Source organism: Neopelma chrysocephalum, unplaced genomic scaffold (genome assembly GCF_003984885.1).
Source record: "Neopelma chrysocephalum unplaced genomic scaffold, ASM398488v2 Primary Assembly neopelma1_24, whole genome shotgun sequence".
NCBI classification, from domain to species: domain Eukaryota; kingdom Metazoa; phylum Chordata; class Aves; order Passeriformes; family Pipridae; genus Neopelma; species Neopelma chrysocephalum.
This window is the reverse complement of record NW_020897693.1, coordinates 19,105,046-19,132,663: the sequence shown is the minus strand read 5'-3', so window position 1 is coordinate 19,132,663 and position 27,618 is coordinate 19,105,046. Positions and strand designations below refer to the sequence as shown.

General features: G+C 41.4%; 1 protein-coding gene across 6 annotated transcripts in view; it reads right to left on the bottom strand.

The window, feature by feature from the left end:
• MAPKBP1 (mitogen-activated protein kinase binding protein 1) overlaps positions 1–27,618 on the bottom strand; it is a 102,342-nt gene that overhangs the window by 14,666 nt on the left and 60,058 nt on the right. For 5 of the 6 annotated variants that reach the window (XM_027706710.1, XM_027706714.1, XM_027706700.1 and 2 more), the window contains 18 exons: positions 26,992–27,174; positions 26,369–26,386; positions 25,685–25,845; positions 23,565–23,754; positions 22,420–22,566; positions 21,350–21,534; positions 21,139–21,230; positions 20,658–20,783; positions 18,857–18,927; positions 18,287–18,408; positions 17,315–17,390; positions 14,651–14,762; positions 14,020–14,083; positions 10,870–10,995; positions 4,200–4,348; positions 3,454–3,503; positions 2,677–2,913; positions 1,563–1,732 (listed from right to left, as the gene is read on the bottom strand). In XM_027706710.1, coding sequence (XP_027562511.1) covers positions 1,563–1,732; positions 2,677–2,913; positions 3,454–3,503; positions 4,200–4,348; positions 10,870–10,995; positions 14,020–14,083; positions 14,651–14,762; positions 17,315–17,390; positions 18,287–18,408; positions 18,857–18,927; positions 20,658–20,783; positions 21,139–21,230; positions 21,350–21,534; positions 22,420–22,566; positions 23,565–23,754; positions 25,685–25,845; positions 26,369–26,386; positions 26,992–27,174 — 2,279 coding nt within the window. The remainder of the gene's footprint in view (positions 1–1,562; positions 1,733–2,676; positions 2,914–3,453; positions 3,504–4,199; positions 4,349–10,869; positions 10,996–14,019; positions 14,084–14,650; positions 14,763–17,314; positions 17,391–18,286; positions 18,409–18,856; positions 18,928–20,657; positions 20,784–21,138; positions 21,231–21,349; positions 21,535–22,419; positions 22,567–23,564; positions 23,755–25,684; positions 25,846–26,368; positions 26,387–26,991; positions 27,175–27,618) is intronic. The other variant, XM_027706709.1, reaches the window with a different exon arrangement.

Below are 27,618 nucleotides of genomic sequence, written 5' to 3'. Positions count from 1 at the left end.
GAGACAGGAAGATACAGCACTAGAAAAGATATTTGTTTTACACATAAAGAAACACATTTTAACTTTAATAAGGCCTTACCTGTGTTAGTAACACCTTTGATTACAAATGTAAGGCTTTAAAGAGAAAAAGAAGTTGATTTCTCTCATTAAAATACAGTATATTTTTTGCATTTCATTAAGCTTGGACAGTGAAGTCCCAAGGGGACTGTCTGACTTTCTGGGCATTGTCAGTTCCCACGATTACCAGGCACCAGCACTGCATTGCCCTGGCTTGATTCCCACCACAGGTGAGGAACAAATGTAGAGGTCTAAGTGATGAGAAAGGGACTAAAACCAGGCCTATACCTGCATGAGAGAAACTTTAGTTTGCCACAGATTTAAGCTCTAATACACTACTTTTTCCATGTTCATGACCTGCTTCTTTGGGCAACTTCTCCGATGCAAAATATAGAAGATTCTGGGTTAGATAAAGACTAATTTAGCGAAAATACAATCTCGTAGGGCAGGGTTCCCAGTTTCTGCCATGATTTCATGAATCTTATTTTGTCAAATGTCACCAGCACTGTTCTTCTGACTGATGCCTAAGGACTTCAGTTTTCCACGTTATGAAATACTTTGGTTTCAAATGTACTTCATTTCAAGGTAGGATGTAGAAGTCACCCAACAGCAACTACCCCTGGCAGCTCACAAACTCCATGTACACTGAGATGTGTCCAGTCTGTATTCAACATCACCAGAGGGCCTTCCTTTCTTACATGATGGAGCAGCACATGAGTCTACTCTGTCCAAACGTTACCATAATAAAATTGAAAATGAAAAATAGAGAAACTAGGTGAAACCTAGCAGTTTCAACTGCAAAGTCTTGGCATGCACTGTTGCATAAATTCTGTCTAAAGCTATCAGCCCACTCTTTTTAACAGAACAGGAGAAGACAAAGGGAATTAAACAGCTATTAGCACCAGGTTAAGAGGGGAAGGGGAGAATAAAATTCAGGGAAGGAAAATAAAATGGAGCACAGAAAAATTGAATTACATAAAATTAAAACAGAAGAAACAGCAGAGGAATAAAAAAGGTCTCCACTGTTTTCAGTGTCCTTTTCCATTCCATCTATATCATGCAAGCCATTCTATTTCCAATAGAAGAGTCATCACATACTACATTTGTTAAATTCTTTCCCAATTGTCATAAATAAGTGTTCTGCCATTTCTCCTGGACAGATATTTCACTGCTACATACGTGTCACTGTCAGGTGGTTTTCCAGCTTCCAAGTTCTCTCTTGCTTATTTCAATCCAGATAAGGGAGAAAGCAAAAAGGCTGCTCCCAAGTTGTTTATTCAACAAAAAAAAAAAACTTGGAGGAGACTGCTAATGTGCAGTTTCCTTGAAGGAAAATTATTTTAATGGTGCCTTCTTAGGTTCATATTTCTTTAGCATCCGTCTGACATTAAACTCTCAACTAAACATGCCTGACATCAATCAACTCATACAAGTTACCACACGAACTGCAAGAAAACCAGAACAGAAACATCTAAGCCATGCAGAGCAGAGAGCTTATTTTTAACCTGCTAGAGTCTGTGGGATGGATTTCATCTTGCTCAGGGTAGATTACACATTCCTCACTCTCTGAAGGTTCCAGCTCCTGAGAGAAAATCCCCTCTTCACAAGACACAAGCCGAATCACTTGGGGTCGCACACAAGACCCGTTATCTTCGGGAGGTATTGAGCTGCTAACCTGGTTTAATTAAAGAGAGAGAAGATTAGATATTTCCAGAGTTTTTCCTTAAGTCAGCCAGTGCTGTGCAGAGCTAGAAAGTATGCATTACAGCACAGGAATCTGAGATCAGAAAACACAGCACTCCTATGTGTTTTCTGTTCCTTATTTACTAAACTTATCAGACGACTGCTGTGCTTTCCTGTTTTGTCTCCTGTTTGCAACCCCCTAAGATTCCTTGGTAAAGTACTCTTCGACCACTCATCAGGAACATAAGCCATGTGACAGCATGTTCCTCCATTTCCTTCTATAAACCGATCAGACATGATTCATAAAACTGGGCCACAGCTGAAAAAATTATCTACTGCACACAGCAAGCCCAATCCTTTTCTCAGTTGTGCAGTTATAAAGGAAGGAAAAACCCTGATTAAGTTAGGCACTGGGACAGACTGCTACTGGAAAACAGCCATTAGCTTTCTGAGGTATGAGCACACATTAGTTGCTGTGACCCATCAATACAAAGATTAAAAAGAATTTACTAATCTAGCACAGCCCACAACAAAGGGAATCATATAAGCCACATTTCAGTGGCTACTAGAGTCAAGAAACTGCTCCCTAGGAGAGTGAACTAACAGGTAATCAGGTACACATCTGTAATTCAGAGCTCAGCTTCTCAGCTTGTTTTTGACACAAATAATCAAAACTAAAAGAAAACATGAGGTCTTCCTGTCATTGAAAAGAAACTTGATCCCATACAGTCTCTGCTATAAGATGGAAGAATCACACACTGCAGGAATACTAACTACAAAAAGAGTTATCTAAACAAGTTTCTCAGAAGTCATTTAGAACACCTTTAATGATAAAGAGAATGGCATCAGTTAGTAATAAAGGTAGGTAATAACAAATAGATACAGGACAGATGCTCTCAGAGTAGATTCATCTCCTCAGAGCACTATGGCCCTTACTTTGTTGATGTGCACAGGAAGGCCAGCATGCTCTTCTCTGTCATCCCCATTGCTGTTTTGAGACAGCGAGTCTCGACTTGGAGAACGGGAAACAGAGAAGGACTCCAACTGACGCAAGTCAAGCATGGATTTCACGGTCATCTCTATGTTGCTGGTTGGTTGGGACCAGCGCCCACGTTGCCGGGGCATCTTACTCATCGGAGCCTCTGAGCGCTGGATTGCCGCTATCTCTTTGGCCTGAAGGAAATTGAAAGACAGACAGCCTTAAGGATTGAGTTTTGCTGACGGAAAAACAGGAGAAAAGAACCACAAAACTCACAGAAAAACACAATTATGACCATCTACATAAAAGCCCCCAAACCATCTGTGGGATAGCTTAAAATCCACCTTTAATCATACAGCATTAAGTAAAGATGATACTTCCGTTGCTGCTTCTTGCATAATTGAACGTATTTAAATGTCTTGCTCAGATCCAAGTATGTGAACAGCTTCAGTACCACAGGAAATTCAGATCAAAAATGAAGAAGAAAAAGCAAAACATCTGATGGAAAGATACTGATTTAAAAATCCCAAGGGAAACTCTAGCCTCTAAACTCCCTTGTCTCCCAAACTAGGATTTATTTTGCCATCCCCAGGTCACTTTTCAGAGAGAGGCTTCTCAATGGTTTCCCATCGCAGCTGTACCTTTCCCACCTGTGCAAATGCAGTTTTTAATCTCTGGGAATTTTTTTTCAGTTTCTCTGACAAGAAAAACAATTTGAAGGTTTAGTAACTCACCCTCCTCATTTCCCAATGGGAAAGGCTTCTTGAGAGGGTAAGGTCTGGATCTGGAAAGGTAAAAACATATACAGCTAGTTGACATCCTTGGCCAGCAGTCCAGCTTTTGAACAACCTTCTATCTCATCTTTCCTCAAAGGCAGTATTCTTACAGCTTTTGAACCACTGTCAGTACATGCTTTCCTACAGACTACCAAATCATTGTATCAAAATTTTTATGGAGACATACTATTTCATGTAAGATTTTTACTGACTCAGTAGTCCCACTGCAGAACACTTGCCACAATGCAGTGCCCTCCCAAAGGCTTGGACCAATACACTGTAGCATCTGTGGTAAAAATACATCAAATTAATAATGGTAATCTCTACTGTAAGTTTTATTAGACACCTCCAGAAGCCACCATGAGATCTCTTTTGGCTTCTACAGACATCCAATAGCTTGTAGACCCAAGCCCATGAAGCTAATTCAAAATTTGTTTGGCCAGTTGGAACTAGCAAGAAACTTGGCAATTTAACAACTGAACTTCTAATTAGAGAACCAAATAGAACTCTGAACAGTACCCCTCTTCAGATGCAGGAATGGGCAACTCCACATTACCCATTGTTATCTATCCATCTATTTCTGTTTTGGTCTTTCTCTTTCTGCCCATAACTTATTATCTCTAAGCTAGCATCTCTCATCTTCTCCCCCTTCACATTCATGCCATTTTCCTCCATCTCTGCCCATGCTCCTCTCCCATTTATACCTGAGTCTCTCTCAGTGTTGCAGTTGGATTGAATGTGGAGAGACTGCAGCCCACGTAACTCATCTTCATCATTCCCTTCATCTTCACCATCCTTGTCACTGTCTGATGAGAGTGCAGGCACAGAGGACAGGGCAGAGATGGACTCGTGCCTGGAAGGCAGGAATTAGAAGGAGTATTATAGTCCATGACAAGAATTGCTTACCATTTCAACCCTTACACCAATTCTACAGCTTATCTCCATCCACACTCAGCAGGCTGCCTCAACTCTCCCACACAGCCTGTGCTCTAGCACAACCCACCTGAGAAGCAGGGTAAGCTAAATCCTGCACAAAGTTGTGTAGACCCTGCCACAGCAATCATCTCTTATGTATGGAAGGATGACGGAAATCAGCACAGAAGTAAACAAATCTGAGAAAGTCAAATGGAATGAAACTTGGCCTTCCATTTCAGCCTCTGCCAATTGATAAGGTCAAGATGATAGACCATATTTAAAAGGCAAATATTTTTCCCACCCTTAAGCATTTCCTCTCTGAAACTGTTTTACATATCAAAAATGTCAGACATAGTCTTTCTTTGAAAGTAACTTTGTTTATGGCAAATTATCCCATAAAAGACAGGTTCATTTCAAGGATTGCACCAGGCAGAACCTGAAGGCACAGCCCACACACCGTAAGAGCATCACGCTGCCTATTTTAGTCTTCAAGCACAAGGATCATGTAAAACATATTTTGGGCACATCTTTGATTAAAGTAGATCAAGACAAGTTTTACCACACAGACCTAAAATGCACTCCCAGCACAGTAGTTTCCAATACCAATCAAGGACACTCACCAACACCAAACTTTATCCTCCCTCTCTTTTCTCCTCCTCCCCTTCCGCCCCTCACCCCTCCAGTCCACAGAACCAAACGAAGTAACCCCCTTTGGACAATAATTGAAGAAAGAAGAATCCCCAACAAATACATCTGAGTAGCACCCACTCGATAGCCTTGAGCTAGAGTGCCAAACTCATCATTAGTGACATTTATACGATATCACTGGTGGGTGTTGAGTGCCAAGCATTATTCATGAAACGAAAATAGCTCATCCACCAAATACAGAGCAGTCTGGCAAGGGACCGTTCTCCTGCAGCTTACAGATAACACGCAGTATTGAAACATGGTAAGAAGCAGTTAAGATATTTTAATCTTTTCTCTTCCTGTTTAGTGGTAGAACATTAATTTCCATTTTATTAGGAGTGTCTGAGCAACAACTGCCCAACCATTTCAGATGAGCTTTGAGGTGTTCAGGCAAGAAGAGTGAAACTGATTGTAGCCTACAGAGTTCTCAAGTGAAACAGTTTCTAATTGGCCATCCTCATCTACTTTTGACATTTGTCAGTCTCTCTCTTTTCTACTGTCTCCTCATGCGCCCATCTTATCACTCTCAGATTCTTGTGTCTAAGCAGGTGAATCCCAACGAAGTCCAAAAGCCCCAGAGTATGTTTGAGGTTATGTCATGTTTCATCCTATGACGTATATTAATGTGATAGGCAATATTAACTTTGTATCAGTAACTTCGATTGCATCCTTCTGCTTGTTTTCATCATGGTTGTTTGAGGAGTTTATTGAGACAGAAGGGTTAGATTATTAGACATTGTAACATCTAACTGGTTGAATACCTCAATATAATGAGACGGTATGGCAAGGCAAGATTATGTGTTTGCTAAACTCCTTTGTGTACTGTCATCGGTGTAAATGGAGAAGGGAAGATTGCTATCCATGTGTATTATGTTACAAATAGAAAGACGGCCCCTGTCCATCGGACGGTGACTGACAAAATTAGTAAGAGGAGAAAAGTCATGTTCCAGTACTCTTCAAGTAGTAGAGTAATAGAATGTAAAACATATTTTGGAAGTCAGATGGGTGGGTTTTTTTACCTCACAGGAAGTGATAAACAAATTATGAAGTCACATGTGTTTGATACAAATGCAAGATTATCTTGCATTATCCCAGCAAAAATTCATACCCCTCTTCCACATCCACCTTTTTACAAGTCAAGTATGCTTTTCAAACTCAGTCCTTTAACTTGAAGGGAGATGACTGATGGGATTTTCAGAAGGACCTTAGGCCCACCAACTTGAAACTGAGATATTCCTGAAATGAAACCTAGGTTTCCAAGGTCTTGAGTGTTTTAACTGTTGTTCTTGCCAAAGTCAGTTCCTCAATTCAAACTTCACTACTTTCTCCTTTCTTTCCTTGCCTTCCCATTTGTACTTGGAATTTCTTCTAAGCCCCTCTGTTGCACACATCTCCTCAATACTCTTCCTCAGTTCTTTTTCATGCTTAGATGGGAGTCAGAGTAATGTACAGTGAGTTTTCAAGCACCGGAGCTGTTTCCAAATAAGCACCACAAGGGAGCATTTTGAAAACGAAGGAGTAAGACTTCTGGGTTTTGCTGAATTCCCACTGAGAGCAGGTTCAGCCAAACCCCAAAGCATCATTATACCAGAATGAATGTTTCACAGTAGCTATTCCAGAATAGCATGTACAGTCATGTCCAATTCTCATTAAGTGACTCACTTAAAGCAAGTTTTAATTGTCCTTGCTCATCTTCTTCTTTGTTAAGGAACTAACCTGTTCTAGTATCATAGAATCATTAAGGTTGGAAAAGACCTCCAAGATCATCAAGTCCAACTTTGGCTGAATACCACCATGCCCACTAAATCATATCATGAAGTGTTACGTCTAATCATTTTTTTTAACACTTCCAGGGATGGTGACTCCACCATTTCCCTGGGGACCCTGTTCCAATGCTTAATCACTCTTTCAGTGAAAAAATTTTTCCTAATGTCCAACATGAACTTCCCTTGGCACAACCTGAGGCAATTTCCCCTTGTCCTACCACTAGTTTCCTGGGAGAAGAGGCAAACTCCCACCTTGCTACAATCTGAATCTTTTTCTGTACAGGTCAGCAGAGCTAGTTGCTCCTAGTTTTTGAAGGGTCAGACAGTACAGGGTCAATGGCAGGGAAGGTCCTTCAGTTAGAAAGTCTTCAGGACATATATATAGATTCACAAGTGTCACATGTCCTTATGGAGTTCTAGTATTAAGACATCTGATAACAGGCACTCTGTATACTTTTGTATGACCTGAATCAAACCTTGTTTTCTTTTCTTAAAACAAAACAGAGCAGACAAGAATGGCAACTATCCATTTAAAGAGGTATGTTTTCAGCACTCCCACTCTAATCTTGTGCTACTTAAATCCTCAGCTTTAGGGACATATTTATGAAACTGTAACATCCTTTGTGGTAGGTATCCCTAGCAGATTGTGTCCCCTTGCTTCCCCCTCAAATGCCTAAGGGTTTTAAAAAGAAAGCTACTCTGCTTTTCCCCACAGAAAGATCACAGTGCTGCTGACTTCAGAGTTTCCCTGGTGTTATAATTGCAGTAGTTTATCACAGACTCAGGCACCATTTCTGATAGGGCATCAAAAGCCACTCTGGGCCCTGGAAACAACACAGCTTTCCTGGACCCACTGAGAATCTGATAAGGAGCTCTTCTTTCCAAATATATCTGACAGCACACAGTACTTCTTCAGCATACATATATAATTTTTAGGCAATTTAATGTGGATAACATTTCTATCTCCTGCTATTTATAGTAGAGCTTCAAGAAAAGCAACAGAAATGTGATTTTTAAAATTAATGTAAAAAAAATATAAATGCTCAGCTGAAACATGACTATAAACCTTGCAAATATTCCATAGTAAAATCAATTTAAAACTTCCCTTCCAAAAATTTGAGACAAGCTTTTTTAAACTATAAATGCATACTTGGATCAACTTCAAAACCCTATTAAATGGCCTTTACACGATTCCTTTATTGAAAATATAAAAGCCTTAAACCAATATGTACCAGCAATATCAGCTGAGTATAAGTTCTATTATCCTCAACTATCAAAGCTCCTCGTGTTCAGAAAAAAGCACACATCTGCAATTACCACAACTAGAGGCAGAACTGAAAGGCTCTCAGGTGCACTGTGGAGAACTGTGGGTCATATAGGTCTGACCAGCTCCAAGATAATACAATGCCCCATAAAGGTGAGTCAGAGATATCACTCAGAGGAGAAACATTAGTCTCTCTAAAAGTTTTTGGAGGGACTGAAAATGTTGAGACTCTTCCGTTCAGAGAGGAGGTTGGATGAAGAGAGGTTATGATAAAGGTTTACAAAACCATGAGCACTACTGATAGCTGGATGCAGAACGACAGTTCACCAAAGTTCACAATATTCAGAAGCAAAGGGCTTTCAACAAAACTAGTAGGATGTGTTTTAACAGAGACAAAAAAGTCCTTCTTTCCACAGAGAGCAGTGAACTCCTGGAACTTGTCACAAAAGAAGGCTGCAGAGACAGACAGTATTACAAAGTTCAAAAAGAATTTATACAAACTCAGTGGACAATGGGCCAAATACTAAAGGGAACAGGTAGAGGAGTTCTTCCTAACATCCCTGAGATAACAATTGAGCATGAAGCCAACAGACCACAAAGGTTCATATAGCAAGGCTCACACAGTGTCTCACTAAATAGCATCTTCCATTGCCACTGTCACAGGCAAAATACTGGGCTTCATGGAGCACTGGTTTGACCCAAAAAGGTATCTTCTGTGTATTTACACTCCCAGTGTTACTCGCCTGGGTCAATTCCTGCCCTGACGGTTGCAACTGGACAAACAGCACTGTCTTGAATTGAAAATCTTCAGCTCCCACTGCCTCATCAGATCAGTTTTGTTACCCCAATAGTATTTTGTTTATTCACCCTGTACATACACTCATAGAACTATCAGAATGTGTTACATCCCCCACTGAATTCTAGTAATCTTGTTCTAGAGAAAGTCTTGTAGAAAAATGACTTATCACCAGGCAGGGAGCTTTCCCATACTGTCAGTCTTTCAAGACAACAACTTTATACCACAAGTCACAACTCAACTCTCTACTGCAACCTACACAGAGAGACTTTGGAAACACAACCAGAACAGGTACAGGGCATCTAGAAAACCAATCTTACTCAAGTTCATTAGTTTTCCTTCTCCCACCTCAATAATGCTGGTCCAATAGGCTCTTCTTCCATCTTTAGTCCCAATCCAAAATGCTCAGGAGTTATGTCTTTGCTGATCTCCAGTTACCACAGCGGTTGATCAAAACTGAAAACAAGCTTTCAAAGCTGACAAGTAGATTCCAGCCTTGCAAAGAGGTTACCAAACAAGTTTAATAAACTTGTGGGCTTGGCGTGGCACTAGCACCACCCTTCAGTAAGCATCTGTGATGGAAATAAGTATCACCTCACGCAGAAGAGGACTGGGATTATCTGCCACAGGCTGAGCCTTGGTAGGGCAAGGCTGCAGCTGCTGGAATAATGGAGAGACTGCTATAATAAGCACATTGCTTGACAGATGTAGAATTTTGGCTAAGGCTTCCTGAGTTTTCCCAGCATCGTTACTGAAAACACTTATTAGACAAGACTCATTTCAAGAATGAGGAGATTAAGGCTTTCCAAAACAAAACTATGCAGACAGACTTGTTTCAACATTGCTTGCTCCCAAAGGGAGTGGGGAGGTCCTCGTAATACTCAACAACTAGTGTGGTAAATCCTCCAGTGCTTTGGTACTTTCATATCCAGTACTCAATTTGTAGTCATTTGGAGGAGGAAACTTGTGGAACATAGGAACAAAAAAAATTTAAAAAAAAAAAAAAAAACAAAACAAAAAAACAACAACAAAAAAAAACCCAAAACACACCTGGGTTTATTCTTTTTTCCCCACTATGATCTCATATCAGCTTGGTCAGGACTCTCTTCTACGCTGCTTACAGTCAAACTAGTCTCAGCTACTTACCAACTACAGAGAAACTGAATACGTTACACTAATAATCAAAAATCCCCTGTCACTCTTGTTCTGTTTAAAAACAGAAGCACCACTTCTTAAAGAAAGGTCACCAGATAAATTTAGATCTATTCAGCTTGTAGGCTGTAAGAGATTGTTTTTAGATACGTTGTTTACCAAGCAAAAAATAGTAATACAATTTAGCTGCCAAGAGCTTTTCCCATTTAAATTATTTTTATATTTATTATTTATATTATAATTATTTTAGGTGAGTTTTTTCAAAGTCTCCAGAAAACAGTTAACAAAGAAACAGTACAATTGTAAGGACTCTTTCAGAATTATGATCAACATAGCAAACTCGTACAGCTCACAGGTATACTTCACTACTGACACCACAGAAAAGAGCCTTTAAATTTCATTCAGCTTAGGTCCAAAGAATTTTATTCACGAAGGATCATAGCTTCCTTGGTGGGATGCCATGTACCATCCTCAGTATTCCTAGGTGAACTGCTTATTCAAGTTTCTAACCATATCATTAAACTAAATTAAGACAGAAGAGGCATTGTATATACATTTCAATCAGTGAAGCATACTAAATAAGTCTGTCTGGAAGATCACAGTCTGGTTTCTATATCCAAAGAAGGAGGGCACAAAACCCATGGTAAATCCAACAGAAGAATAAGAGAACTTTTGGAAGACACTATCAGTGAAGACAGCAGAAACCTTACACTTGAATCCCAGTGCACAGTGCACTGTTCACATCCCATCCTACAAAGCCAGCCACCCACCTCTTCTCAGTCTGCTCTGCTCACCTCATGAGTCCAGCTGCCTTGTGAGGAGGAGACTTCTCTGCCTGCTTCCCTCTCTGTTTCATGTCAGACAGTCGCTGCCGCATGTTGATGGTCATCTCTGAGCTCAGACGCCAGATGAAGATACAGCTGAAAGAGGGAAAGGTGAGGCTGAGATCAAGTCTTAGTTTAGTTTATTGATACTAATTCTCTCTGCAGACACAAACAAGAGCCCTTCTGTCTGTGGCAGGGAGATACATGCAGAAACAGAAACTCAATCCCATCCCAAGCCTCATGACAAAAACCTGCCTGGCAAAGACTCCCTGTGAACAAGAGCAACTGCAAAGGTATTTGCACAGACTCATCTCTGATCCCATACCTTTATTTGACTATCTGATCAGTTGCTGAAGGAAATGCCATAACAGGTCCCTCAGCAGTCAGAAGGATACAGATGTCCCTTGCATCCTCTAACTGTGGCTAAGCTGCAGCATCTGATTGCAACTACCCCCACGGGTAAGGCCTTACTGATGTCCACCATTCCACGGAGTCTCCATGGTGTAAAAAGCTTAACTGTTACGTGGCAGTACTTTTTGCAGTCAGGGTGCTCCTGCTACTTTACTTGGACTCCCTCCAGGGCACTGCTGAGGAATTTATACGGCCATTAGCTAAGTTGGTTAGAGCATAGTGGTAATAACACCAAGGTCATGGATCCAGTCCCCATACGGGCCATTCACTTAAGATCTGGACTTGATGATCCTTGTGGGTCTCTTCCAACTCAGAATATTCTGTGAAATTTAATTGAATTTGGTCAATGGATTTGAAAGCATTTAAGAAAGGGAAACAGTGTGGTCTCATTTCATTAATTTCTTCATAAATTCAGCTTTTTAAAAAAAATATATTCCTCATCACATTAGAGAATACTGTATCTCTTCTTCAGCCACTAGAAAGTGAAACAACCAGCACGGTCTTTGAAATTTAACCTCAGTGCTAACTAATTCTTTTCATCTCAGCCATCTTTCCTGTCTAGCTGGGTGTACTTACACTGATGTAGAAATAGAGCTCGTGCTTTTGCTTTCACTTATAAAATCCTGCACTCTACTTTGAATCGAAGGAGGATTTAATCCACTTCTTCAAGACCCATCATTGCCTCCATACTCATGGGTATACTCCAATTCAAGGAAGATTTTTCAATGAGTGACTTTTTCTTCTTTCTTGATAGTCCGTAAAAATTAATTTGCTTTGCCATTTTGAACAATGACCACAAAATTTGGTCTCCCTCGCATGAGGTAAATGTCAAAATGGTCAGGATCCCGAATGCCTGAATCTTCTCTATATTTTATCTCTCATGAGGAGACACTTCAAAAGGTTTCAATTTCCATATCACACAAAAAGAAAACATAAACCCTTTTTTGCAGCCCGTGAAGATTTTAATGAAAAATTTAAAATTCCCTTCTTGCCCTCAGTGTCACGCTTTAGGAGCATCCCTCCCAGCTACTGAAATCACATAGATGCTTCCCATTGACAGGGAACACATTGTCATCCTCCCACCTAAGCTTTTCATCCAGAAGAAAGGGGTGAGGCACTGTGTCTGGGAACTATGGCAACATGGGGCAAGCAGCTGCTTCCCCTCAAGCAACACCTCTCTTGAAGTAACAGCCATAATCTGCAGCTGATAAACTACTGAAAAGGAGGAAACAAAATTCTGAAAGCAAATCTGGCTTGTTCATTTATCCCACTCCCACAGCTATCCAACCTAGAGATAAACAGCAAACAACATGAACTTGTGAATACACTGGCATTCAACACAAACTCTAAAAAAACATGTTCCCACCTACCCCTTTTGCTGGGGTTTGCAGTGGGGGGAGGCGTTTTGATTCGGCTTTTTTCTTACCTTGCAGTACTTTTCTCTACATGAGTCTCACAGTCCTTGTGCCCTTTCTCATCTCAGTTTTTCCTTCTATTCTCAGTTTTATTCTTTGCACATGCTGTTGTGTGTGAACAGACTATTTTCCCCGTTCTCCTTTGAAAAAATATGCTTTCTCATCTCCTTAAGCAAAGTTCCTCGTGAATTCTTTTCTCATTTCTCATCCACCTCCTCCACACCCTTAGTGAAGAAAATTACCTTTTTGCTCATGAAAACGTCAACAAGGGAATGCTGCACTAAATCACAAGGATCACTGGGGACTTCCAACCTTCCATGTTTCTGGAATTTTTTGGAAGTCTACAACAAAAAGACTCTCTCCCCAGTAATTTTTTCCCTAACCTATTTACACACGTGAAAGGTAAAGAGGAAAACTAAATTATTTAATTTTTTACTGAAAGACAGTAATAACCAACTGATGAGATTTAAGATGACATATTGTATGTTCTGTAACAACTTACCCTCCAAAACTCTCTCTCCAATTCAGTTGTGTTTTATTAATAAAAAAAGAAAAAGAGAGAGAATCTGGGTTGCTCTGGACTTGCAATAGCACTCCTTTCTCAAAGGAAAAATTTTATTCGGTTCAGCTGATTCATTGATTCCAGAAATAGTGGGCCCACTCCCCTCTACAATCATCATACTAGGCATATATTCTCCTTTTTCCCCTGGGCTCAGTCTGGTGATTACTCAAGCTTTTAGTGAACTGATTTAGCCCACTAAATCAGCAGAAAACTCATCTGGAGGGAGTGACCTAAATCAGCTGAATGAGGGGCCAACTGCATCACTGCTGACTCAGGGGAGTGGCAAAGAGAACCCTACAGACAGGACCAAAAAGTGGGGACAAGCCTGTCCATTTCGGTGTTAGACAGGCACTTTCACCTGGTGAAACTTGCAGGAGTACTGCAAGAAAAAGTTTTGGCACCACTGGTAAAAATAGCACAAGCTGCCTTACACTACAAACCTGAAGGCTGGTCAGGAAACTGGCCATATCTCTGTCTCCTTTCCAGCAGGGAATAGTACTTACACTCAGAAAAGTGAAGTACTTCACTGTATGTCTCATTCCATGGAAGGATAACATAAGCTCTGTGAACTGTACCAACAGTACATATTTAGGGTTCAGAAAGCTCCGAGGTTTATTTGGAATACATAAAACATCCTTCATTAAAAAAATAAAAATCTACGCTCCTTAAGGACACATTAAATCCATGTGAGATGGAATGAGCCGATATCACAAACAAGCAAACACCTCTTACCTGTCACCAGAAACAGAGATCAGATGTTTGCAGTCATTACTGAATTTCATCCCAGTTACAATCTCTGTGTAAAATAAAGCACAAGAAAAAAAAAAATCTTCCCTGAATTATTCCAATGGACAGAAGAGATCATTAGCCAAATAGCCTATCTGTACTCAGTAATTCAAATTCTGATTAAAGGCAACACACCTCACAGATCAATATGCCCCAATTACCATAACCATTTAACCAAGGCTTGACATGGAAAGGGTATCCCATGGAAAAACATACTTGAAGACTGAATTTTCTTCTTGCCTATGATAGAATAGTTCCTGCAAGGTATGAGCTGAGGTTATGTCATAATGAAACTCAATATACTCTGAAAAAACACAGACTACTTTATAGCCTAATAGAAAAAACGTGTAAACAAATACATGGCTTGACAAATGTGTGTGCTTGTGTGCAAAATGCAAAAGTTGAAATTGCAATGAAATAAGCTATTACAAGTAATTCTAGCTACAACCTACTCAAAAATACCAATCAGGTAAACTTTAGTGGTGAGAAACCTTCAGAAATCTTTGATTAGTATCGGACCCTAACTATATAGTCATCACCAGAAAAAAATGCATTTCCAGAAGTTAATGTGCCTTACCTGAATGTCCATACATGGTTGCAACACACTCGCCAGAATAGAAATCAAAGATAGACAGGTTCTTGTCAGAACAACTGGTTGCAATATAAAGACCAGAGGGATCTGTTTGCACCTGGTTTAGGAGAAAAGAGGAATGCAAAGACCTGGTGAGAAAGTACCTTCAAACCACATGAAAATGGTCCAGAATACCAAAGACAGTCATAGTAGTTAACAGAATAAAATGCAAGTAGCTCCCACTCCAATTGAATACTAGACTATCCAGCATCCCAGGACAAATCTCCAATCTGACTAAACTTTTAAGGCTATCTCCAACCTAATCAGAGACTACAGACGCATTAAATGCCTTCATGACTGTGAAAACATCACCACCAACGGACAGACTTATACCTCTCTCTTCTACCTTCTTTTAACCACTGAGGTCTTACTTCTATGTTAAGATCAAAACAAAACCATAAGAAACCCCAAACACACCCCAAAACATTCGTCCTCCAGCCATAAGAAAAAGAAAAAGAAATCAGAGCTGACAGAGTTAAGTGAAATTTAAAAGATTCCAGTCTTGAGGAAGAAATCGAAAAAGAACTAAACACTGCCAAGAAACAGTCTTTGGCAATGATACCGTCAAATCTTCAGCATTTGCAACTCCCACTTTTGGACAAGTTTGTTTTTTGTTTGTTTTTTCATATGCATCCATTGGTTGCTTTATCTCGGATCAAATATAAAATCCCCTCCAAATGCCTTACCAGGTCTAAAGCCGCACTATACAGCAAATACAACTACTGTCACTAAATGTCCTGCTCTGTTCTTTACAGAATTTTAAGGAACTGAGAGTGAAACTGTCTGGTTTTTAAGAGAAACATGGTACTTAAAGAATGGGGTTTGGTTTGGTGAGTTGTTGGGTTTTTTCTTTAATTTTTATTTTGTTGCTGTATCTTTTGCTTCCAGCGTCACTGTTTGGGTTCTACTCATTAAACTGCAATGTATACTATGATCTCAGAAAAACAGGCCAAAAAAATTTAAATTCCAGAGATAACCATAATCCCCTTGGTTACATAACTGTCTTAAAAATGAGCAAAGCAACATTAAAAAATAATTGAGATTCCCCACTTGAGGTACACATGAAAAAAAAAAAAAACACAAAAAACCTTAAAGGTTGTTAAAAACAAAAAAATCCAGCTACCAGCCCATTTCATGGTTTCTGGTCTAAGAAAGACATAATCAAGCACCTAAGTTTATCAGCAATGAAGTGTAGCATCAATTTTTCATTTTCATTACTCTGACTTATAAAAAACCTTGTAGGAATTATAATAGGCAAAGAGAAAGAGAACTTATCTTTCTCTGTAAAACAGAAGATAAGACACTGAACAAAATTATTTTCCCCTTCCTTTTTGCCCAGTTATTGACACTCATCAATAATTTCAGCTGGAAGGGAACTACAATGATCACCTATTCCTGCCTGACTAATTCAGGGTTGACCAAATTAAAGCTTATTATTAAAGGCAGTGACCAAGTGCATCTTCAACACTGACAGCTTGAGGCCTCGACCAACTCTCTTAGGAAACCTGGTCCAGTGTTCGACCAAACTCTTGGTAAAGAAGCTTCCTAATGTCCAGTCTAAACCTCCCCTGGTGCAGCTTTGAACCATTCCCACATGTCCTGTCACTGGATCCCAGGGAGAAGATATCAGCACCTCCCTCTCCACATCCTCTTCTCATCCTGAGGTCACCCCTCAGCCCCTTCCTCTCCAAACTAGAGAAGCCTAAAGTCCTCAGCTGCCCCTCATAGGACATTCCTTCCGGTCCCCAATAATAATACTGCTGACCTGTTCAGCTGAACAGAAGTATTTGGTTTAAAAAGTAAGAAAAAAAGTGAGGGGGGAAAAAAAAGAAGCGGTTTGTTTGGCAATTTAACTTGAGAGATATTTTGGTTGTGTGAATTGGTTACCCCTTTAAAGACAAGAATGCAATTCTTCCACATCCCAATGTGCTGACATCACTCTTGATCTTGGACACATCTGATTTACCAGGGTAAGCCTGGATAGTGGCAGAAGCAGGCATGCTACCCTACCCCAAGGTCTGGATGCACTCAGCAGGTGGAAAATATGAACAGACTCTCTCTAAGCAGTTACCAGGCTTGTTCAATACTCTAAGATCCATGCTTTTCAGGGCAGATGCTATTTAATTTTATCAACTCAAAGAGTTTCACTTGTATTTGCCCTCTGAAAACCACGTCATAAACACTGATCAGCAAGCATCTCCACCTTAAAAATCCTAACAAAAACAGTCAAGAAATCCAGAATGAGCTCTCTGGAGCAGAAAGTAAAGGATGAAATTAAATGGATTAAATTATCTCCTGACAGATACTGGTGCAGTTCTACTTGCTTTTACATCATGGGCCAGTGACTTACTTCAGAAACAGGACAGAGAGAAAAATCATACATCATCTTCAGGATTTATTGACTCTTTTCCTGTTTTAGGCTGATGGAACCCAAATACATTACCAGCCCTTAAGGATGGAGATGGGAGGAAGCAGCAGCAGGGTAAAGGACAGAGTAGGGAGCAAGCAAGCAAAAAAAAAATTTACTGTGTTCAGATTCATTTTCTTGGCCCTCAGCTGCATTTGCAAAAGCTGAAAAAATGAAAAAGGAAGAAAAAGAAAACAGCTTACTTTGATAAGAGTGCCATCTTCACCTTGGGATCCCTTGTAAAGCTTCTTCTGCTTCCCACTGCTTATGTTGAAAACCCTGAGGGGATGCCAGAAGATAAAATGGTTCAGTTTACCCAGGTGCTGTTCTGGAGCTCTTTGTCACCAGGATCCTTTTCTATCTCTATTCCTCATTCCACATAAAATACATGAAACAGGGCCACAGGAAGTGCGGAAGTGATCTTCATGAAGTATAACCATCAATCATTTAAATGGTTCAAGAAACCACCTCAAAAGTAACGTAGAGGCTGATTATCTGAATTAAATTTGAGGCTTTATTATCAAGCCTCAGTCCTCCCTGACGTAAAAATACCTGTGGCAGCTCCATACTAAAGGAAAGGATTAAGAGAGCAAGACACTTTATTTATGTTAGAATACTAAACCAGTAGTGATATTTAGCTATGACCAAAACTCTCAACATCTCATCCAGCTGCAATAGTAGAAGATGCAAAACTACAGAGAAACTCCTTTGCTTACAAGCAAGACAGATTGGAGAAACAGATAAAAAGGGAGCAGAGAATGGACTCCACTTGTTCAAAGACAGTAACACCTAGTTCAGTTTTAGATTCCCACAGTCCCAGCTATTCCACAGGACCTCACAGTTTCTCACTAGACATATCTTCAAAAACTACCACAGTGCAGAAGTTCTTGCCCCAAAGCTCAATGATGTGCCAAGAAAGGTACACTTGCTCTCCCAGTAGAAGGGCTTTGCTCTGCAGAGCAACCCAGTGAGAAGCCAAGAGTCCCAAGGGCATTTGCACATATCCACAGCTTTTTATCAGTGAGTGGATAGGCAGAGTTCAACCTCACAGTGTGAGGTGAGGCTTCAGATCTGTCTGAAAATGCTGTATTAAAGAACCTAGAGGAACAATGATGAAAATGGGGCCGCCTCATTTATGACTGCAAATATATTTTCAAGATGAGAAGTAAACTAACCTGATGTTACGATCCTGGCATCCAATAGCTGCATATTTCCAGCTTGGGTCCACATCCATGTCATAGAGAGTGGTTTTCCTAACAATGTGATGTGTTCGGGTAAACTGAACCCCTTCTCCTGTCTAAACATGTGGGCAAAGATCGTGTCAAAATCAAAGAGTTAACCCGTTATTAAACACAAATAGATACAGATGAGTCTTCTTACACAGCCGGTACAAAACAACCCTTCCCAGGGAGCTGTTGGGAGCAGCTGGGATTGGAGGTACAATGAACTCCTCCCTCCAGCCCATACTCTTTCACCACTCCTCACAATAGCTCTGACAGCAAAAGAAAAGCAGATATCCTAACAGCTCTGTACTTTGCATCTTGCTGTGAAAGGTTAGGCCAGAACTAGCTGCATACTTCACAGAACTGGTTCTCCAAATGTAATCTCTTGTATCGAGTCAGTGGGAAACACTGAGGCTGAAATAGCAACAAGCTCATAAAGAAACTCTGATATCATTCTCTGAAGTAGCTCCTTTGTGTAGAGATTATTAATTAAAAGCGCATAAAAAGCTGTGATAAGGTTACCTTCTGCGCAGTGCGAAAATAGATGCTCTTGTCTGCCCCACAGCTTATCATTCGCACTTTCCCATCATTGGCTAGAACAAAAAAGCAGGAGACAAAAGATAAACACAGATTCAAGGTGGAGGAAATGTTTCAATTTATACACTCCTCATGTATTCTAGTCCTAATTAGCTAAGCCTGACTCCTCCGTAAGCAGCAAAACAGAAGCCCTGTCTGAGAGACAGCATTTGTTGTTAATGCTCAGAGTGCATGTGGCCCTAATACAGCTTTATAGAACAGATTAGGATGTAATTCCATCTTCTCCTTCACCAGTATGCTCATGTGCTGACTCTCTCTGTGCCACAGCATTCCATGGCAATATGGCACGTTCACACTCGGTATGAGCTGAAAACAGGCAACGGGCACTTTTCAGACCTCAGAGTTGGTCACTTGTTTCTTGCTGCCCTTTCTTACTGCAAGGTCAGGCTTTCCTTCTTCCCTTAGCAGTCTTCTGTAACCAATCTGCTCCTTCAGCAAAGGAACACCTGATACAACTCAAAGTAATGAAAACTAATCCAATATCAAACAGGTCCTTGAACTGCACCCATTTAAAGCACGCCTGCACCTGGCTCACAGACCAGCACAAAGGCCTCAGCTGCCAGGCCTTAAGCCCAGTTCCCTCATCTACCGGGAGATCAGCTGTCTGCATTCAAGGCCAGCTCACTGATAAGACAGACTTGTTAGAGAAACTTCTGCTCGCCTTGAAGCTCTTCAAGGAAAAAAAAAAAAAACTTGAAAAAGCCACACAGTGGCTTTGGGGGTCCTCTGCTATGAAGGTTCAGTGAGGTCCCTTCACTCTGGAGCTATTTTCAAGCTGAGGTTCTCATCCTTGAGCCCCAGCTGAGCTACACTGCAGCAGCATTGCAACCACACCTGGGCCTGGACACGCACCCCACTGATCCGAATCCTGACCCTGACCCATGGACTCAGCTTCCTGATTTGAACTCGAACCTGCCTTGCTGCCAAGGGCTTGTGATGCTACACTTCTCTCGCAGGTGCTGAACTGTGGCTGACCCTGACCACTCTCTTCAGACTGGTCCAGTCTTCAGAGTGCACTGCTGACCTGTCTTATCACCATGGATTTGTCTGGTGATCTGGACTACTGGGTGGATCTAGTTGGACTTGATCTGTTCCATCCTGTTCAGGTAATGTGGGACTTTCCCACTGCAGGGAGGTTTACTACCTTTGCCTGCCTTCCTGGCTACCAGCTTAGCCTGACAGAGCAGCCAACCCTTGCTATTCCTGACAACAGCACAATACAGCACACTGGTGTCTGACCATCAGTGGTAACTGAGTGCTGGGGATGCAATATGCTCTATTACCACAAATGCAAAGTCTTACACTGGTTTGCAATGACAACTTTACTTGTGACTAGCTAATCCTGAAACTTTTTTTTTTGTTGGTTTGGGGAATTTTTTGGACAACTGTTCCACAGTTCTTCTCACTAAGAACAACATTTAGCCATCTGACATCAGTTAAATCATTACAGGAAAACAGCTTTCCAAAGAAATGTTGAGGACTTCAATCAGGAAAGGTTTTTTGAGTGGGGAGGAGGGAGAGAAGAAGAAAACAAAAGAGGAAAAGGCAAGTATCATCACATATCACCTTCTGTTAGGACTGCAGCTACAAAAGATGGCATAAAAAACCCAGCTGCACCTCCAAATTGGCCTAGCCCAGTATTTAAGTAGCTAAAATTACATTACCGCCACAATGGAACAACAGCAGTGCTCAAATCCAGCTTTGGAGAGAGGCCATGATTCTCTACCTGCAAACTTCACTGCAGTGATGGAAGAAGAATGTTCATCCAGGGTCTGCTGCAGGCTATAGTCCTTCCCAGCATCTAAGACATGAATCAGTCTATCCCGACTGGCTGAGGCTAAGAGTTTTAAACCTGTCATAAAGTTAAAAAGAGTGCAAGACCATTTTCAAAAGAGCTTCTCAAGTCATCTTAGGCACAAAGCATTATACTGTAGCAAACTGCATGGAAGGACACAAAGGCACGCCCCTGGATTTCACACTACAATAACAAACAGAACAAGTTTCAATCTCAACTTACCATAGTCCAAGGAAAAGTATGAGAAAGAAGCCTTTTTGTAAAGTCTGGCTCTACTGGCCCAACTCTGCAAGCCTGCTCCAAAATCCAGGAGCAGCTCACCACTGAAAATTCTAACATACCACGGCTGGACATTCTGACTTGCTCAATGCTATATTCATATGCAAAAAGGAAGCAGCTCAATTGCATTTACCTGTGTCGGGTTTGGAGTATTCCAGACACAGGATCTCAGAGTCATGGGCTTCCACTTTCAGCATTTCTTTCAGAGACTGCAACTCATATATCCTAAGACACAACATGACTCATTTCAGTATGTTTAATAAAATTAGCAAGACAGCAAGATCTGGTTTTGATTCTCATGCCTGACCAGTCTGCAATCTGCATAAGAAGCTTTATGGGATTACCTGAGAGTGCCTATCCTGTCCCCTGAGGCCAGGTGCTCCCCACTGGGACTCACACAGACAGTGCGTATCCCCACCTTCGTATCCATCACTTGTGCATCTGCTTTCTCTGCACTTCCTGCTGAGTTGTAATCAGTGTCCAGAAGTACCTGAGTGTTGTCATCTACATAGATGATTTTCATCAAGTCCTGGGGACACAATACACCCAGAAATATTTACTAGTTACAAAACATGAAAGCGAAGCATCTGCCTTAGAAACTGGGCTCCTGGCCAATCTATGCACTTCATTGGCAATAATGCTGTAATTGCTAGGAACAAGCACTAAGCCTCTTCATACTGTGAGATGAAAGCTTCAAAACTGTGTCTCACAATGACCCTTTGCAAGATTCCCCTTCAAGCTAGAAATTAACAGCATCTCCTGCACTACAGACAAATTCTGGGATTAGTGATTACAGCATATTAGGGCACACAGCAGGAATCTGAAAGACTTCTAGGGAGCACCCAAGTCAGCCTTCTGAGAACTGATAGAAAGAGCAGGACATTTTTCTATCTGATTCCTAAGGTCAGGGCAATGTGTCCACAGATCTTCCAGCACAACTGAGAGTGGAAGTAAATGTCCATACATAATCACTGTTCTATATGAGTATCCTCTCTCTTATATAGATGAAGTGAGTGTAAACTGTCTCATTCAATTCTCCCAAACCTCTGCCTCATTTAATGCACCTTTTCCAAACAAATCTATAAGTGATTACATATTACAGAGATGGAGAAAAAGCGAAACAGCTCTCCTGAAGCATATGGCCCTCATGGAAGAGACTAAGCTTGGTGAATCCTTGGGTGGTTTAGGAAAATAGCAACAGACCCCAGCTCTATTTCAGACAAACTGCCTTTCTACCCAATACTCCCTTCATGTTTCTCTGGGTTCATACATTCAATCAGACTTGTGCTCAATTTACAGAGAAGCTTGTGTTGACTTAGAGATCCAGAGAAGTTTGGGCCTTAACCTGGGTATACCTGTGCATGAGGAAGACCAACCCCAAGGGCAAAGAGGTGATCAAAACCTAGGATCTTACATTGCTGAGGATGTTGCGGTGCAGGGCTGTGCCGTGGATGTTGGAGCTTTCAGTGTTCCACAGACGAATGGTGTTGTCAGAGGAGCAGGTGATGAAAGAGCCAGGAGGGAGGCATGGCTGGTTGTTGTCCTTCACCTCTGGATACATCTAAGGGCAGGTAAAATCAAACCCTTAATGAGATTGCCTGGCACCTGGCATCCTAGACAGTGGTAGCAAGTTTCAAAACAAAATGAGACAAAAGGGCTGTCCTCTCTGTTTTGTAAAGGTGAAAGCCAGACAGTTCTAATGAAAACCTGTTTGCAGACCAGAGCTTCACATTCACTTCAAACAAACATTCACTGAGCTTCCCTGAACATAGAAAATTTTCTTAACAACTTAGCAACAAGCCAGCATCCTTTGTTTCTAATAGTTCGAAGTTAGTTCAAAGAGAGTACCTCAAAGACCATACAAAAATGACCATGCAACACCTCGCAACTTTCATCTACTACTGTCGATTTATAATTCAGAAGGAAATGGTGAGGTGCAATTAATAAATAATAATAGAGTCCTCAATCACTTCCCTCTTTCCTGACCACTGTTGAACATATTTCAACATATTAACAACTACATTGTTTCCTATACCTCCTTTCCTTCCCTCTGTTCCTCTGAGGGAAAGGCAACTAAACAGACTGGAAGATGACACCCACTTGAGAGGCTACTTCCACATGTTCTGGTAAATAAGTGAAGATGGATCAGACTTCAGATCTTACCACTTGTTTCATTCTTTTGACTTTGGAGCCCTTGCTCATCACAGACCTCAAATAATTTTTTTTGAGGTCAGCAGTAACCTTATGTGTTTTCTAAAAGGAGCCCTTGCATTCAGCTTTGTCCAGTTCTGCTCCTTCTCCCACCTCTCACCTTTTAACGGTGAAATATTTTTTCCCAGTAGCACACTGCCTCACGCTTTTGGTCAGCCATTGCAATGCAGCAAAAGAACTGTTCCCAGCTCCAACTCAGGCCACGTAGCAACCACACTAACCACAGGAGAAAATTTGAGTCAATTCTTTCTCTCTGCAATAAGTGGTTGCATTCAAATTTGGCAGTTCCTCAGATGACTTCCTCAGCTGCAACTCACAATCCAACACTTGTGCTTGTAGACAACATACCTCAATGTTCCACACACAGGAAGAGTGGTACAAAGCAGAGTACACCTTGCCCACTTTCTTCGGGTCTTTGACATCCCACACGTACAGGCTGTGGTCATTGTATACACAGGAAAGCCACTGGTTGGTGGGGTCAAATGTCAAGGCAATCGTGTCTGGATACTTCGCATCAGCCATACCAGAGAAAAGACGGCTGCATGAAGAGAGAAAAACAGCCTGGTTAACTTGTGCTCTCTAGGAGTCAGGGTAAGGAGGTGAAGCATGAGAGCTCAGATTCTCCACAGGATGCTGGTGAAGTGAACAATACACTGTGGCATATATAGGTAGAGAGAGTAGTTGGCTGGGAAGACCTGTCTCTTGAACAACCAGAGTCCTAAAGAAGCCTCAAAGTCCCATGGCAAAAGTAATTCTCCTTGTCATCTAACTGAGAGTCCCACCACAGACAGGTGACTGACTTCCTCTGAAGAAGGACCAAACAGGATGTTTGATCATCACTTACCACTGCATAACCAGGTGGTAAAATTAAAATCCAAGTCAAATAATCTCAAAACAAAGGGGAGGATCATCTTCTGGTGGGTACTACATTTTGTTTACTCATAGCAAGAATTGCTCTCACAAAGAAGAATACGTACTGCACTCAAGAGGAGCACATCAGCACAAGGGACAATGAAATTATTCATTTCAGTGGCCACTTGTCTGATCTGCCTTCCTTCCACCCCTGTCCCACACGCAAACCAGCGTGGTGCTGCTTGCAGCAACTTGTGAGATGGGCAACTGCAGATGAGTACTGTCTTTACTAGATAAGCAAGCTCTCTGTTGCTAACTTAAAAAGGAATTCTGCATAATAAGTAAACACGTCTTTGTCCCAATGTGGCCCAAGATCACATGTGATCTTGTCCCATGTGAACCCTGCATCTCCTCTACAGGGGTGCTCTGTTCAGTCCTGCTGCCATGCATGTAAAGGAACTGCTCTGTTGACCTCAGGTGAACTCAGCCATCCCAGAATGCTGCTAATGATATTGAACAAGGTAATTATAGCCAGAGTGCCAGGGTGTTGAGAGCAGGCAATTTAAAAGGACTGGTGGAGCCAAAGTGCACATAGCTCACGAGACAACTGGAGCCCTACTTCTTCACTTGGAAAGGTTTGAGTGTTGGAAAAGTACAGCACAGATTCTACTGAAAAATCAGGTCATTGATACAGTTGTGGGCAGTTGAAGGCAGGCAACCAGCATCCCACAGAGAGGTTCCGGCATGCATGGGAATAAAAGGAGTCCTGTGTTTTCAAGCTTCTTTGGAAGTAATAAATTAATTTTAAAATGTTGTTAAGATTGTAATCAGTGCTACAAATATATATTTAAGATTTATATGAATATTTCTGCCTGACCGATGCATGAGAGTAGCAGAGAGTATTTTTAAGGGTCCAGGTATACAATTGCTTGACTTTAGCACTATTAGAAGTTGTTTACATTTTAAATTGAGAGAGTTCCTTTTTCAACTCCTTTACTGGAACATCATTATCTCCCACTTATTTTCTGGAGGAAGATTGTACAGTGCACTGTTTGACTCTTTACCTAAAGTTCCCAAGAAAAGTTGAGAGTACATATCTGTAGACATGGAGACTACAGATATCCAGAGGAATAATGGCTGGTGAATTCATACCACTTTTAGATTTCTTTCCCCTCTAGTGATAGAAATTAAAGAAAATGACTGGGAAAGCCTCCAACCAGGATTGGCAAACAGCAGCACATGAAGTGTTTTCTCTAGCATAAGCCTCTGCAATCTGGCAGACAGAACCGTATAGAAATCATATTACCCACCTCAGAAGGTAAGAAATAGAAAACCAAGGCAGAATATACTGGAACAAGGTAGGAAAACAAAAACCAGAATGCACAAGGTTGCAGGAGAAGAAAGACTACAGACAATAGTAGATTCTGTGTAGTCCAGCAACCAGCTTTGGGCTGTAGCCCAGTCACACATGGTAAGGCTGCAACAGCTCAGAGAGATCTCCAACAGGCTGCCAATTTTAATCCATAAAAAGAGCACACTCCAGACGGCAAAGGTATGGGGAACAGTTCTAACTCCTACAAGCCTCCCTTGCTCCCTTCCACCCTTCTCCACCATACCTGGCCTCAGTCACACTCGCGATGTCTGTTCCCAGAAAGTGTGGCTTCGGCAGCGTGGTTACAAAGTGAAGATTCAGAGGGTTAAAAATCCGCACGGTGCCATCAGCGCAGCCACAGAAGATGTAGTCATGATTCACAGAGATGCAGTTTGCCACAGTGGTCTGAGGAGGACACAGCACACAAGAAGACAAATGAGCAATGTGCTCACATGTCAAAGGTCACCAGATACACGATAGGGCGAACAGCGAATTGACAGACAAAGGAGTCATGGTCAGAAAAGTTGTAGTGAAGTCGAGCCCTGGGAGTAAGGAAAAGCCTAAAAATCCATTTTTCCTTTCTGAAGAGCTTCTCAGCGAAGGTCCATTGCAGATTCCAAGTGTTTAAAAAAAAAGCCTAGTTCCTCTGCCACCCACTGTGACAGGTCAGCAGAGCTACATATTTGCTCCAGCTAAGTCCTACTCTGAACACTGCTTTTCTTCCTGTGACATTCAATACCACTGGCAGGCAAGCAGCACCTCACCTGTACTAGCACACCAACACATTACCTGTCACAAGGGGATAAGAAAAGAAAAAAATGGATTTTCTTCCCCTCCCTTTGGGATCTGTACAAATGGCAGAAAGTGGTACAAAATGGAGTGTGGTGAAAAGGGAATGAGTTCAATGCAAAAAGTTTTTTCAACTTACTGTGAAGCTGTCTGTATTCTGAGCGAGAGTGAAAGGCAGATTTTAGAGAGGAAAGGAAAGAAAAGAAGAGGCATTTCATTTGAGTGAAAGTGTGGAATTTTCCCTTGATTTTAATACACTGGATCCTTTCAGGTGGACATGTTACATTCAATTGAAAGGAAAATAAGCATGATCAAATTCTTAACTATGGGCCAACCTGGTGGTTTACAATAGCCAAACCAACTAGTATATTCAGAACCTGCATTTGAGATGCACAAGCCAAGTAAGACACTGCAGAGTGTTCTGACAGAAATCAGAATCTTCCTAAAACTACTTCTCCAGGCCCAGCCAGGAGGGACCATGCAGGGGTTGCCAAAGCCAAATAAGGACACTGCTTTGCCAGAAGAGCAGTAGCTGTAATGCTGAAGCCTGCAAATGAAAGAGCCTCAATGATTAATAAAATCCCTTTGCCAAGAAGCAATACTATTTTTGCCTGGCCTTCCAGAGTAAATCACAGAGTAGCAGAGGCCCAATTACTTTCACTGCTGGTTGTCAGCTTGCGCTCCGAGTGCCCTTATTATTTGTTGTTCCTGCTCTGCTTCAGCAGGCACAAACACTGCAGAATAGGAGGATGTAAAACTCACCCTCAGCTCCACCCACTTGTCTAGCAGCCTTTTTTCATTGAATTCACAGAGCAGGCCTGAGGATGTGATACAGAAGGTGCTTTCAGCTTTTTTGCCCCTTCCACAAGCCACGTCCGCAAAGAAGTTGTTCCTCAGTTCTCCAAGCAATCCTGAGCGACCTAGCAAGGGGACTGTGGCATTGACCTACCAATAGAAAACAGTTTGTTAGAAATAGAGCAAGGTACTTCAGGCAGACAGTAATTTTTTAGAACATCAAGCCTTGAGTGCTGAAGTGATTCAAAAAAGAACTGCCAACAGCCTACAAAGAGAGGTTTTACTTGCCGTTCATGTTTATAGCTGTTCATGAGCGCACAAAATCATCATAGGTAGATTCTGTCCCCCAGAGAAGAACAGAACAGTTAAAAGTTTAAACACTTTAGCTGACACTTCAAAATGACACTCACAACCTTTTGAGATGCTCACACCAATTGTCATACAGCTCTCCCCACCCCTGTGCTCCAAGGAGTTAAATGATTGCAGCTCTTCTCTAGTTTATTTGTCCTTCAGTATATGTGACTACAAAAGAACAAGTATGCTGCTATGCAACTCCAGGAGCCATGCCCCTACCTCAGTGCAGGATAAGACAAG